This window comes from Aulonocara sp. 'chitande type north' Nkhata Bay, linkage group LG8, assembly GCF_057382095.1.
Source record: "Aulonocara sp. 'chitande type north' Nkhata Bay isolate Kocher_YH1m ecotype deep benthic linkage group LG8, A_spYH_male_GT1.1, whole genome shotgun sequence".
Lineage (NCBI taxonomy): Eukaryota > Metazoa > Chordata > Actinopteri > Cichliformes > Cichlidae > Aulonocara > Aulonocara sp. 'chitande type north' Nkhata Bay.
In genome coordinates, this window is record NC_141351.1 from 19,277,409 (window position 1) to 19,292,273 (window position 14,865).

General features: G+C 40.5%; 1 protein-coding gene across 2 annotated transcripts in view; it reads left to right on the forward strand.

Annotated features, from left to right (window-relative positions):
* The window catches only part of LOC147323653 (glutamate receptor ionotropic, NMDA 2C-like), a 64,815-nt gene that overhangs the window by 34,936 nt on the left and 15,014 nt on the right, over window positions 1–14,865 (forward strand). For both annotated transcript variants that reach the window (XM_086304149.1, XM_086304150.1), the window contains 5 exons: window positions 2,088–2,299; window positions 10,439–10,607; window positions 12,341–12,494; window positions 12,885–13,010; window positions 14,240–14,469. In XM_086304149.1, the coding sequence (XP_086160275.1) occupies window positions 2,088–2,299; window positions 10,439–10,607; window positions 12,341–12,494; window positions 12,885–13,010; window positions 14,240–14,469 (891 nt within the window). The remainder of the gene's footprint in view (window positions 1–2,087; window positions 2,300–10,438; window positions 10,608–12,340; window positions 12,495–12,884; window positions 13,011–14,239; window positions 14,470–14,865) is intronic.

Sequence of the window (14,865 nt, forward strand, 5' to 3'; positions counted from 1 at the left end):
GGCATCCAGAGCCAAACTAAAAGAAACTTCTATTAGGCTAAATTCAAAACTCTACAAAGCAAACAAAACAAAAGTCAACAAGCAATCATTCATCATCATTTGGCCAGGAAAGCAAAGCACACCCTGGGTAAGGTACACAAACAATAAAGGTAAGATGGGACTATTTATATACAGAGGGGTGATTAGAGAAGTGGAAACAGGTGGGGAACAGGGTACAGGTGCACATAATCAAGATAATTAACAGAGAGATAAATCAGGAAATATTTCCTGATTGACTGTGAAAATAAATGAGGAAATAACAAGAACATCTAATTAAAATAAGACACATGAAAAATTACAGTGAACAAGATTCCAGTGACACAGAGGAGGCGAGAATAATAAACTACAATACAAGGAAAACACAAGATGCTAAACACAAATGGCAAACACAATGGAAAATGACAGTTCATTTTCAGGCTCAATAAGTACCCTTTTATTTTGAAGGAACTGCAAAATAGGAAGCTCTAACAGTAGACATTTTGCTGTTTAGTAGCACCTTTTTTCTGAATTTGAAAAACTAAACAAGAAGCTTAGGATAGGGGAGCGTAATGACAGTTTCTCTGGCTCTGTTACAAAAAATTGAAGGATCTGTTATTCGCAGCTTATTGTTGTCACTCGCTCAGTGAATCCTAGAATCATGACTCTTTGGTTCTTGGCAGTGGTTTTGAATTAACAGAAGTCAGCAGAAAGAGGTTATTATTTGTCACTTTTCACAGACAATAAAATGTGTAAAAAAAGAGAAAAATAGCTGAATAGCAGAAACAGCCAAAAAGAGAGCGAGAAAACTGACGTGTTTTAAAGATGTATTTTTAAAGAAAAAAATAACTCCAAACATAAAACTACTCTGCTACTAGTGCTGTCTTGGCATTGACAAAGAGACTCTTTTTTAGGCAAGGTAAATGCATTACTTATTGTCAAAACCTGACTGGATTGATAGATAGGAGTGTGGCACATTCAATCATCACACCATATTTTAACCCAGTATTCAATGATTGGTCCAGTGAAAGCACTTAAGATGCTTAAGATGCTCAGACACACGAGGATCCCATAAATTCAAATGACTGATCTTCAAAACTGGCAGTTCTGCCATTCTGTCGTTCACAGACGGCGCACAGAAACAAATCACAGCCTTACGTGCTGCACCTTTATACAGATCCTTAAGTCGCCCATGTATGACGAAGGAAAAACATTAGTATGACTAAGGTGAAGAAAGAATCAAGAGTTGGTATGAAAAAGAGGTCTCATTAAATCTGTAAGGGAGTGAGTTTCATATGCAGTAAGTCAGCGCTGGCCAAGCTCAGCACGCCTCATTAGGTTGGCTGATGTGACAAACAGTCTTGCTCCTCATGGGGAGAGTTTCGTTGAGCTTACCGCCGACATCTATGGGACTATCCATTGCGTGATGTGACATTGTACAGCAATTCTGGTGCAAAAGTGGCTTCCGTGACATTAAAATACGCAGTCTATTCCTTTCTTTCAGTAGCAATCTCGTTAACGAATCTGTCAGAATCTCAGTTTGTTCATTTATTTTCAGTTTAGTGAGCTTTACTTACACCGGCTCTACAAATGCAGCAAATCTTTTAAACACACAAAATAAATAGCGGTAATCACTTGAACAGTTACCATTATGAATAGTGACATTTCGAAATGTTTATTAGTCTAAAAAAAGGGAAAATTATTAATTGAATAATCAGTCAACAAAATGAACACACAGCGAAAGCAGCACATGCTGGGCTGTATTATTAATGTGATACAGTTGGTTTACTCTTTGTTTTAGTTTCTGAGGGGTTTTTCCTCCCCAGTAAAAGTCTTTCTCAAACACTTTTAAGTCTCCTCAGCATGTGTTAATGAGTATACTCTCCTTTGATCTTCTTATCCTCTTCCTCCAGGTCAGCGCATGCATTTTTTCATTATAAAATTTTTATAAAAATTATTCATCCTGTGAAGTTAGGAATGGCAGGGTAGGTGAAGAGGGAAGGTGTTGATACGAAGGTCGGGACTCACATGTGATACCAATGAGATCTTTGTCTCTCACGCTTCTTGCTCAGGTGGGTACGTATGCCCGGGGCGTCCTCCAAGTTCGCTACCCTATCTGGCCTCGGTATGGCAACTTCCTGGAGCATGTGTCTGATGATCGTCACCTGACCGTGGCTACGCTGGAGGAGCATCCGTTCGTCATGGTTGAGAATGTAGACCCAGGCACGGGTACCTGTGTCCGCAACACTGTGCCCTGCAGGCGTCAGTCCAATTACACAGATAGGTACACATGGCAACACAAACACACGCACAGCTTAATAAATACATAGATGTAAGCAAATACATGGTCACAGATGTTTATACCACAGCATTGTCTCATGAAATGTAGTGCTGTGGCTCTAAATAGATGAAAACTGTGCAATTCCAGTGACACAGTGTTGGTGGCGTTGTTTCAGTATGCATTCAAAAAAAAACCTCTGAAGCAGTGGTCTTGGCCAATGAAAAGAGGACAACATATGTCAGCATATATTCATAAAATACAAAATAAATGGTCTAGTTTCATGTTTTTTGGTTATAGCAGAACTTGCCAGTAGTTTGACCCAGACTGAGACACTGTGTCTCAATGTGCATGTTGGGCTACACAGGCAAAATACAACTAGCCATATGTTTTGATGACATGTTTATATATTTTATCTCCCATCTGTGAACACAAAGAATATTTCCATGTTCAAGAAACCACTTTGAGATTTGAGGTGATGCATAAATGATGCATTATTTTGCTGGTAAACTGGTATCATAAAAGAATAGAGATTGTCAGCAACAGTTGGTACTAAAAGGCCCAAAGAGTTCCAGGAAAATATCCCCCAGACCATTGCACCATCGGCAGCCTTAACCACTGAGATAAGGGGATGGCCCATACTTTCATGTTGTTTATGCCAAAATCTGACCCTACATCTAAGACTTGCAGCAAATACTGAGACACGTTAGACCAGGCAATGTTTTCCCAGTCTTCACTTTTCCAATTTTGGTGAGTTATATCTCTGGTTTCCTGTTGTCAGGAGTGGCAAACAGTGTGGTCTTCTGCTGCTGTAGCCCAACATTCTTAAAGATGTTATGTGTTCAGAGATGCTCATCTGTATATATTATCTGTAATCATGGGCTGTTTGAGTTATTCTTCCCTTCCTTTCAGCTCAAAGCAGTCAGGTCATTCTGCTCTGCCATTAAGAAAGTATTTTAATACCAGCTTCTGAAATAGTCAGACCAGCCCAACAGCCATGTCACATTCAAAGTCCCTTAAATCACCTTTCTTCCCCATTCTGATACTCGGTTTGAACTTCAGCAGGCTGTTTACATGCTTATATGCATCTAGTTGATGTTGTGTGATTGGTTGATTAGATGTTTGCGTTAACAAGCTATTGAAAAGCCGTACCTAAGTGTTCAATGACTCTAGATTTGAATTGGTCATAGTTATGAACTTCCATCATCACATGCTCCTTTATAAAGTCATTAAATGAGCTTTTACTGTTTTAATACTTAGCAAATAACAAAGGTATCATATTGGCACTATTTCTAGCAAATTTGCAGTCCCACACTCAGACATCTACACCCTCCCTCACTCCCTTTTCCTTTGCCCCAGTTTAGGTTTGAGTAGACACTGCATACCTCCACACTTCATTAAACTCAGAGTAATTGTGTGTGCTGAGTGTCTAAGCACTTTAAAATCACACCCTCAGTGTCAAACACAGATCACAGCATGGCAGAAAACAGCCATTAAACAGCTATTACCTCTGAACTAGTGTTCATTAAGAATACACACTATCTTCATCATGGTCACACACAATAGAAATGAAACTATATCACGAGTTGTTGTTGTTGTTTTTTCACAGATATGTCTTGTAAGCAGTGTTTACGACTTTGTCATCTCACTTATCAAGTTGACAAGGGGAGAACTGAAACTATAAATATATTTACAAACACTATTTTTTTTAATAAAAATCTTTCTATGTGTCTTGGATTAGCTATTTTACACGAGCACCTATGCTACAGTGCTGGTAAATTTTATTAAGGGCCTTTGCTTGCTTACTTACCAGTTTTTCGTTGAATATAAAATTTACATCTAAGGAACATGTGTAACAGGAACAGATTATTTTTAGTTTGTTAGCTCTTAAAGTAAGATGTTTTGGTTTGTTTTACTAAGTGCCAAAAAGAAAGAGAAAAAGGACTGAAGTTTTCCATGTTGACTAAGAATTGGCAGGTCAATCCAATAATTCAAACCCAATAATTTAGCCATTTGGGGCATGGATGTGTTTGTGTCTTTGTTTCGTGTTCTGCTAATTCCTCTATTTCATAAAGTTATGTTTTAATGACTAAACTGTATCTTCATCCAGCATTTTTTTTTTCTCATAATCTGTCAGTGATGTTGATGTTTTTATTATGAGCCACAAGCATCGACTGCATTGATTGCATTTTGACTGTGGTGGGTACATAAACTGTAGGGATGCAACGGACAGATAGATATATGCTACTTAGTGCTGAACAACAAGATTAATAAAATATTAGAATTTCACCCATAAAAAACTGGAGCACAAACGCCTGGACAGGCTGTATAATAAAGCAAGCTGTATTGGTGATAAGTTAATCACATTAAAAACATGCTCAGAAAGGTATAAACATATTTAGCCCACTTGTTCACTATCTATAGGCACCGAGTTGCCTTTGGACTTATCTTTAACGCTACAGTCACATTTGGAAAACAGTAGCTAAAGACCACTGTACAGCCAAAGTATTGCAACTGTGTGCAATGAAGTTACGATTGATACATTGGCTTTAAAAAGGTTGCCTCCCACCAGGCAACCTGTGATCAAACGTGGTTACCCAGAGATTTAAGGGGTTGCATGTCCTGCCTTTGGCTAACCTGTTTGTCAATGCAACTCCTTGCAGTTGGTCACTGACAGCAAAAAAATGGCTGTTTATTCTGCACCTTTTAATAACTAGTTCTGCCAGGATATTAAGTCAGATATCATGATGCACTATCCCAACTGACAGCAAACAAGCTACGTCAATGCATTGGTATGATAATGTATCAAAAGGATGTAACTGTAGTTTCCTTGATGTTCTTAGCCCTGTACTCTGGGAGTTTGTTATCGCTAACTGGAATCTCACTGCCTGTTATTGATTATGTTACAATTTATTCATTTTTGTATGTTTGCTTGCAGTGTTTGCTCAAGTGTGGAACCTTATTGATTGTAAGGTCTGCTCCATTTGGTAGAGTCTGACCATCAGACATGTGCTTGGTACATGGCTGAGTGCAAGAGTGCTATCCAGTTTTGAAATGATTTTCAAAACTGTATATATAGAGAGAGACAGAGAGAGATATGGCATGGACACGGGACCTCTGGGTGTGTTGTGTAGCTTTTGGCATCAGGATCTTGGCAGTGGAGCTTTTGGGTCCTGCAGGTTATACGGTCGGGTGTGCAGGGATTGAGCTCATTCTGGTGCATCCCATGGATGCTTAATCGGATTGGGATCTAGAGAGTTTAGAGAACAGGTCAACCCTCAGCCTCTTTGTCATGTTCCTCAAGCGGTTCCTTAGCAGTTTCTGCAGTGTGGCAGACATCATTGTCATGCTCAGGAAGGCCACTGCCATTGGGAGGTGTTATCACCGTGCTTGGCCAGCCACAATGTTTAGCTGGATGGTACATGAAAGAATCCATAGTTTCCCAGCAGAAAATTGTGTTGTACCAGCATCCACTTCGCCTGTCAGTGGTTTTAAGGTTTTGGTTGATCGGTTGTTTGTTTAATCTTTAAATATCCACTAAAACCAGAACTTGCTATGGTTTTAATGATGTTACGTGTCCAGCATTTACGTACTTCTTTATGCCAGTCTAAGCTAACTGGGTGCAGGTTGTAGCATAATATATAGACACAAGAGCAGTGTCTATCTTCTCATCTAACTCTCAGCAGTAAAGAGGAATCTGTATCTATATCACAGCTAAACGTGAAGATTTCTAGGTGTAATATTTGCAGTCTGCACAAACTGACCGGTCTTCAATCATCTGATTGTAAGCAGATAAACTATTTTAATTAATGCTGTGTTCATGCTCACTTCAATGACTCCACGTATGTGTGTACATGTGTCTGTGGTGCATGTATCATTTATGCAGATTGCAGATCTGGCTATGGCTGGCACATTAATTATAGAATGAGATATGTAGCGGCTGTTGTTGGGCACAATGGCACATTGATTGCTAGTAAAGAAGATTTATCTATCTAACATGGGGACATCTGTCATAGTGGGACAATGTTATCCCAGCCTACCCTCTTTCTGGTTCTCTTTCTCTACTTCTCTCTGGCTGGCGTGTCCCATTTGGACGGTGACCAACAAAGAGGGAGCAGGAAAGAGAGAGGGAGAGAGGCGACTGGTGCTCTATAAATCAGTTAATCTTGTTGTGTGGTCTGAGCGGCTTCCCTGCAGAGCAGATGTTTAGTGTGATTAAAACTTTTTGTCTTGCTCATTAAAAACCCTTTCTTTGGACAGATGATAGCTTCTTTTGCCAAAAGGCTAAGCCTACCTCTCCGGGCTGATTAAGAGTAGGAATTCCACACTAAAATCCAGCGTCTCAAATCTCAGCTGTCTGAAATAGTATGGTGTAACCCAATACTGAGCGACCAGCTGCTAATGGGAAGCAGTTCTTAAATTAGATAAGATCTGGGGCAGAAAATTAACAGATAGGAATTTAGATAATTTATTATTTGAGATAATTGATAAATAATTTGGACAACTGATTATTCAAAATTGACAAGAGTTGCTTATGTTATCTTAAGATGTTTTTCTCTTATTGTATACTATAAACACCTTTGAACTCTGATAGGTCACAATTTTTACAAAATGTAAAAAAAAAGTTGCTGTTTTTTGAAAACACTATTTTCAAAGATTATTGTCTACATTGTCTTCACATGATGATCACAAGACTCTTTGAAGTCCTGAGAAAGTACATCCTTACTGTTTCCATAGTAACTTGGAAGGTCAGTATTAGGAAACTGGAAGGTAACTTTATGACAGTAATATCAGAAGAAGATTGAAAAAGTATTAATTCTTTGGAAGGGTTGCAGAAAAGAACACGGTAGCAGGGGTTAGGTTTACAAATCTGCATTTAAATATTTTGGAACACTGTTCTTTGCAAAGATGAGACCAAAGTGGAGATATTTGATCATATACACAACACAACCACCCCATACCAACTGTTAAGCCCAGTGATGGAGGCATGATCATTTTGGCTTGTTTTCTGGGCACCTAGCAGTCATTATGTCGACCATTACGTCCTCTGAATGCCAAAGTATTCTTGAGTCAAATATGAGGCCAGCTGGCCTACAGCTAAAGCTTGGCCCAAAGTGGATCAGGACAGTGATCCCAAAGACAGCAGCAAATCTGCAACAGGATGGCTGAAAAATAAAGAACCAAGGTGTTGCAATGGCCCAGTCAAAGTCCAGACCTCAACCTGATTGAAATGCTGTGGTGTGAGAGCTGTGCATCAACACACACCTCAATGAAATTCAGAAATATTGTAATTAAGAGGACCAGAATTCCTCTACAAGTTGTAAGAGACAGATGAAGTCATATGTGAGACTACCTCAAATTATTGCTGGTAAAAATCTACAAACTACTGAATCATAGGGTTTACTTGGCATTTCACCAGACTGCTCAGAGTACTCTGAAAATGCTCCTTTTCACATGACTGTTAGTTGTGTGCAGCAGAAGTATCTAATAATGAGGTCATTTGGAGGCGCTGGTCTTCCTCTACCTTGATGCATTTTTGCTCAAAGATAAACTGACAAATAACATTACTCTAGAATACAGTTTTGTTTTTTTTTAGTAAACCATTCACATTTCTGTGTGGAGTTTGCATGTTCTCCCCGTGTTTGCGTGGGTTCCCTCCGGGTACTCCGGCTTCCTCCCACCGTCCAAAGACATGCAGCTTGTGGGGATAGGTTAATTGGATAATCCAAATTGCCACTAGGTGTGAATGTGCAAGTGAATGTGAGCGTGAATGGTTGTCTGTCCCTGTGTGTTGGCCCTGCGACAGACTGGCGACCTGTCCAGGGTGTACCCCGCCTCTCGCCCTATGACAGCTGGGATAGGCTCCAGCGCCCCCCGCGACCCTGAAAAGGATAAGCGGAAGCGAATGGATGGATGGATGGCATTCACATTTAAATTCATGGCAAGGCAAGTTTATTTGTATAGCAGCTAGAATTGACCATTATAGTATGACCACTCAAATTTTAGTCCATAAAGGAATGGTTTTCTGAGTTTGATATGGAAGAATCTTGGCCTTGCGCTCACCTAACACTATAACCTGAACTCGAACATTATAGTAAACCAGTATCAGTGCAAGCTTAAAACCAGAAGAGTGAAGGCTATTACATGTCCATGTCTGACTGTTCCACCTCCCTCTTACTTTATGCATCAGTTCTGTCATTTGGCACGTCTTTGATTTGTCTTTCTGAGAAAATGAATCCACTTTCCATTTCAAAGTTTATTAACGATTGCATAAAGAGCACACATAAAAGTACAGACGCCTTCAAGACTCATAAGTAATGCGAAACAATGTTACCTCACTTGCAGTCCTTGTGAGGCACAGTGTTCATTGAATAGCTTTAGCTCTGCTTGAATATCCTTATATAAACCAGTAAAGTAATATAAGACAAATATTTTATTATTCATTTTAGATTAGGTCCAGCTTTCTATCCAAAGGTTTAAAATAGTAATAAAATGTTGAAGAATCACAAAGCTTTAGTATCCGTATACTTATGGTTACAAAGCGTGCCTCTGGAGTTTGACTGTTGGTTTGATAAAATGTATTCTGCTTCAGGTAATCAATTAAAAGAAAATAAATGATAAACAGTGATGAGATTAATAATATAAGATTTATATTATCTGATGGAAATACAAACTTTAATAGTTTGCACTGTGCAGCAACGAGGACGATCAGTGCGGTGCAATACTGTCGGGCATTAACTTTGTAGTGTTTTCCTCATCATTTCAACTGGATCACAGTGATGGTAATTTCACAATCTCTTCTCCTTCTTCCTCCTCCTCCTCCATCTGTCCTCCTTTGCACTTGCCCTCATTTCCCTCAAAACTGAATCCGCTGCCCCATCGCTGCATCGTCTGGCTGTTGGTCCGTATGTTTCCTGTCTGCTGTTCAGCTGACAGTTTCCCTTTCTCTCACTCTCTCTGGTCTAACATGCTCCCCTCCACGCTGCACTAGTTTCTGGGCATTTGTGGAGACCGCACAGCACAGCACAACACAACTGCTGCTGCGCATCCCCAGGGGACATTGTACTGTATGCGTGCATGTGTTCGTGTATGAAACGGAGAGAGACGGCCCAGTTTACACGTGCTTTTGTGTGTGTTTGTGTGTGAATTGTTAGTGGAGTGTGTATAATGACGACAGGTGGCCAGCTCCTGAAGCAATTAATTAACACGGCGTTTATCAGAGCTAGACTCCCGTGAAAGAACCAAGCCCTCCAAATGCACTTAAAATGTTTCTAAAATGAACTCTTAAGATTTGGAAAATAATCACCTTAATGTTAATTACTCACTTGACTTTTTTCATTCAATCACTTGCTCATTTATTCACTCACGTCGTCTCTTTATCGTTCTTCAGCTCGTATGCTGACTCATTGACATGCCGAGTCAGTTACGCACAAAGACGCACGCAGACAGACACACACACCGAGTGACTCAGCCCTCGTAGATTTTAGACCCACTTCTTCGGCAGCTGAATAGATGAAAGAGCGGAGGGGGAAAAAGAGAGTTTTTCTTTTCTCAGGAAGTGTGTCAACTCCATTTTCACTTTGTCTGATTTTAACTTTCCCTGTTTGGTGTCACTTTTTGAGGTTTCCATTATTTTTTATTCTATTATTTTTTTTCCCACAATTTCCTTTCCCTCTGTTCTCTTCTTCAACACCCCATTAAGTAGCAAGGCCACAGAGAGGAAGGGAGTGCACCCCACACATGCTACACACCTTAATGGGCTTTGATTAGAGGCCATCACAGTCAGTCAACCATTCACTGTGGCCTCTGTCACACAGTGTGCGAGTGTATTTGTGCTTGTTTGTCATTTTTAGGCATCGCCTCCATCTCACTGAAAGACGTGCTGTTAACCGACATTGATTCCAGCTAATGAAGCAGCCGTTGCCTGCCCTTCACTTTGCTGCTGTAGACGATGGTGTCTGTCAGCATGAGAGCCTGCGACTATTTAGCACTCGCTCTCTGAAGCAAAGTAAAACAACAGCATTGGTGTTGATGCTAAAGATAGCAACTGTCCCAGCTGCCAGCGAGGATCTTTGATCACAGGATGGTTAAGCAAAGTTGTACTAACCGTGTGTGTGACTCTGCTTTTTCTCACCCTTCTTGCAGCATTATTGGCCACTCAGAGTCCTACACAAAGCTGTGCTGTAAGGGCTTCTGCATAGACATCCTGAAGAAGCTGTCCCGCACCATCAAGTTCTCCTATGACCTTTACCTGGTTACCAATGGGAAACATGGCAAGATGGTCCGCGGCGTTTGGAACGGGATGATTGGAGAGGTGAGACATATGTCTACTGAAACAACAAGAAGTCCCTGAATCCAGCAGACATTACAGCTTTCTTGAGCTGCCTGCTGGCGTTGAACAGACAATTATTATAAAAAAGGTGTATGAAGATGTTCAGCCACAGATCTAACCACAATAAATGGAGGTTTTAGGCTACAGCCTGCCCTAGTAACATAAATGTAAGTTATTTATGAGTAGCATATTAGACATCAGCCAAAAACAGCACTGAATATCAAATACAGCACACAGCAACAATTATTCTTTAGTTGTCTACTCCTTTCAACCAAAGCAGTTCTCTTGAATTCAGAAATAGTCCAACTTTAAAAAGAGAGACTCCTGTATTTAGAAGCATGGCACACACAAAGTAACATTCATTTTAACCGTTTAAATATGTATGAGGCTGATTTTAGGGCTACTTGCAGGAAGTGCAGAAAGCTGTAACTGACAATTATAAGTTTCCATGCCCCCCCCCCAATACATCTAATTACAATACTCACTCTTCTTGTAGATCTACATTGATTTCTACCATCCTCCTCTTCTTTAGCTGCTAAAAAGCTGCTCCCTGGTGCACTTAGCGTATAGTGGTTATTATAAAAGCTTTTTCACTTAAAACCAGCGCTGCGTGCTAAAGCTGGAAACAAGGCTGATGAGAGTAATGAGAATAAAGTAAAAGGTTAAACCCGCAGGCTATAAAACCCGACGACTGAACTGAGACACTATAATACTCTGTGTAAGTGAATGAAAGTACAGAGAGGTTGACGATTCTTTGTGGGTTTTTCACCACAAGTCAGTCTTTTCATACTAAATAAAATTTTTATTCACTGTTAACATAAAAAATAGAACTAAAAAGTGTCAAAGTATAAATTTTCACTAAACAGTACTTCAGAGTAAGCCCCATCAAGTAGAGCGGGATCAGAGTAATAATTTCCTATCAGATACTTGTCAGATAATACAATTTGTGATGAAACTAAAACAAGACTGGAACGTTTTAAATGTTTTTACACCAGGTACACTTTTTTAATATTGAAGCCATTATATTTTATTATCTTTTAAATTGGAAATTTTAACATTAGTCCAGCTAAAATGAAAAATGTCAGGGTAAAAGTACCTGAGAACAGTACTTGAGCATTTGTAGGCAGTGATTTCCTACTTTTGCACAAATACAGTTTCAAGTAATGATAGTTGAGAGTCAAGAATAGTCAAGAGTTTTGGTTTTTTGGATGGGCTTTTTTTTAGGTCAGTGGTGTGATGTCATGCATATGCATACGGTGCTAATACATCATTTTCCCCGCACACACCAAGCCACGTCCAACACAGCTGCATCTGAAAGTGAAGCACCTGAACAGGTGTTCCTCAGGAGAGACTTTTGCTTGTGTTTTTGTGCCTGAAGGCGTTGTGCTTTGGAACTGTATAATTGCGCGCGTGTGTGTGTGTGTATGTGTGTAAAAAATGCTTTACAGAAAAACTGGCTTGGATGTGAGAGCTCTTGAGATGCAGCATTTTCTCCTTGTGGATTCTGAAATGATGAAAGAAATGTTTTTCATTTATTGCTTGCTGCTTGTGGCTTCCCTGTTTTAAAAGGATTGCTTGTAAAATGTGTAAATATTTCTATTTTAAGCAGAGCACATGTAGGATAAAGAGGGGGAAATTGTTGACCACTACAGCTGGCTCACTGTTGTGCTTCTGTGTTGGTTTTGTTTGCTTTCTGCTTATGTCTCTTCTCTCAGGTGCTGTACAGGCGGGCTGACATGGCCATTGGCTCTCTCACTATCAACGAGGAGCGTTCTGAAATCATCGACTTCTCTGTGCCATTTGTCGAGACGGGCATCAGCGTCATGGTTGCGCGCAGCAACGGAACAGTATCTCCGTCTGCTTTTCTTGGTGAGAAGCACATTCACATTTACAATTTCCTCTGTTCAAGCTGGTTGTATCATTTGTTATCTTTGGAGTGCGATGTTGCCGTCTTTCAAACCACTTTCTTGCAGGGTGGCCTACTTAAACGAGTTCTGTCTCCGTAGACGCTTTAGGAAACTTTTCATTAAGCTTTTATCCCACCAATGACTGTAGCCTACAACTAAATCCCCTAATGCATGACACACACACCTAAATCTCTTTACCAAACAACAAAATTCAGCTTCATTCTCCCTCCTGGTATCCTGTTATCACACACGTTGATCCCGCCTATCTCAGGCTGAGGTTTTGAAACAGAACCACAAAAGAGACTCACGCCAACCCATGTTTGTTCCTTCACTTCTCCTCCCCCTCTTCCAGAGCCTTATAGCCCAGCAGTCTGGGTCATGATGTTTGTGATGTGCCTGACTGTGGTGGCTGTGACGGTGTTTGTGTTTGAATACTTCAGCCCAGCTGGCTACAATCGCAGTCTGGTGAGCGCCAAAGGTGAGTCTTACATCTTCTTATTGGAAGAATTTATGATGGATAATACAGGACTCATAATTACTAGATCATCGTTAAAGCAGAGGCAAAGTCTGTTGTTTTCAGAGTGTAATGTGTCAAATGGAGTCAATTAGTATTTTCTTCTTTTAAAACTATCCACAGAATAGCTCAGAGCTATTCAATTTGAATCCACCAAGCATTTCAAAGTAAGCCTGCCTACAGGCCTCTAAATCCCGCCCCTTCCCGCTAGCATGTCCTGCAACCCAAAATTTTGGGTTGGGTTTGGGAGGGCTAATCAATCCCCGAATTCAGCGCTGACAGAGCGTGCCTCGTCTCCAGGTCCGAAAGGTCATTTTCCTGTTTTAATTAGCATTCGTCGCTTCACTAATCGAAGTGTGATTGATGGCGGTGGCACCCTCCGTTGCTGCACATGAGCAATGGTGGCAGAGAGCGATGGAAACCGGCTGATGCTGTGAAATTGTTCTGTCATCTTGAAGTTTGTAGAAGGGCATGAGATGGCTGATGAATACTTACACAGTGAACACTGTCATCAAATACTGCACTTAAAGAATCCATTCATCCACGTAAAAAGAAAACAAACAAAACTTAATTTCCCCTTAACTCTGGTGGTATTTTACCATGCAGATAATTTAGCTTTGCTTAGAGATTTCTTTTTTATATTATATTTTGGCTGAAGAAAGCCCCAATCCCCAGTGAAAACAAGACTGTTCTGCTGAGGAAATGACAGCCGCAGTGGGTTTTGTAACTGAAAAAAGCCTGGAAGCAACTGCAGGGAGTGTTAGTTTAGTTTGTCAGGAGCAAAGAAGGAAAGAACATGGAAGGACAAAGTCTGCAGTAAGAGGAGATCTGGGTAGAGGTACTGGTCAAGAAAACTCTGACGTCAGATAATTTCTTCTCTGACCCTTGAAACGTGGGTATTTAAGCCAAAGCAAAGCCTTTACTTTTACATCACATCACATAATTGGCAAATATCATTTTTCAAAGTGCAAACAAATATGAAATGTCTATCACAGTGCAATCCAGACAGTTAACTGAAGATAGTGGCATTTATTTGCAGCAACTGATCCAGGGACAGTTCCACAGTTTTCCCACTTCGCTGTTTATTTCCACTAATCCAATAAAGGAAGATGAGCTCAAGGTCCTACTAGTTTACTCTAAAAGATAAAACTTGCATGGTTAGATGATACTATCTCCTGTTTCTATTTCATCAGCGCCCGGTGGTCCAACATTCACTATTGGGAAGTCAGTGTGGCTGCTGTGGGGCATCGTCTTCAACAACTCTGTCCCGATTGAAAACCCTAAAGGCACCACGAGTAAGATCATGGTCCTGGTGTGGGCCTTCTTTGCCGTCATCTTCCTGGCTTCTTACACCGCCAACCTGGCTGCTTTCATGATCCAGGAGCAATATATCGACACCGTGTCTGGGCTCTCTGACAAAAAGGTAAGACACTGAACAAAGTTTCACTTGGAGGAACAATGAGGTGGAACAGTTGGTCTCAAACACAGAGAGCTTTCGTGGAGCTGTGAGATATGGAGAAAATCATGTCTTTTTGTTCAAATCCAGCTTATACCACATCATCTGCTCGCTGTCACTCCGCATTGACTAATAAGCCGTGAATGGAGGAGAGACAAAAGACTCACAGAAAGCCTTTAAGATGAAGTCAAGTAAAAAGACTGATGTGAATGTCTCTGTCCTTTTCCTATCACTGGGGAGCCCAGTGGCATGAATGACTAATCAATTACTCCCTTCTGTCAATACAGATGGTGTCTGAGTCTCAACTTGTCCTGTCAGTGTTTTGGTCTGTCCATCAATATTCTCTCTGTGCCGTCTCCATCG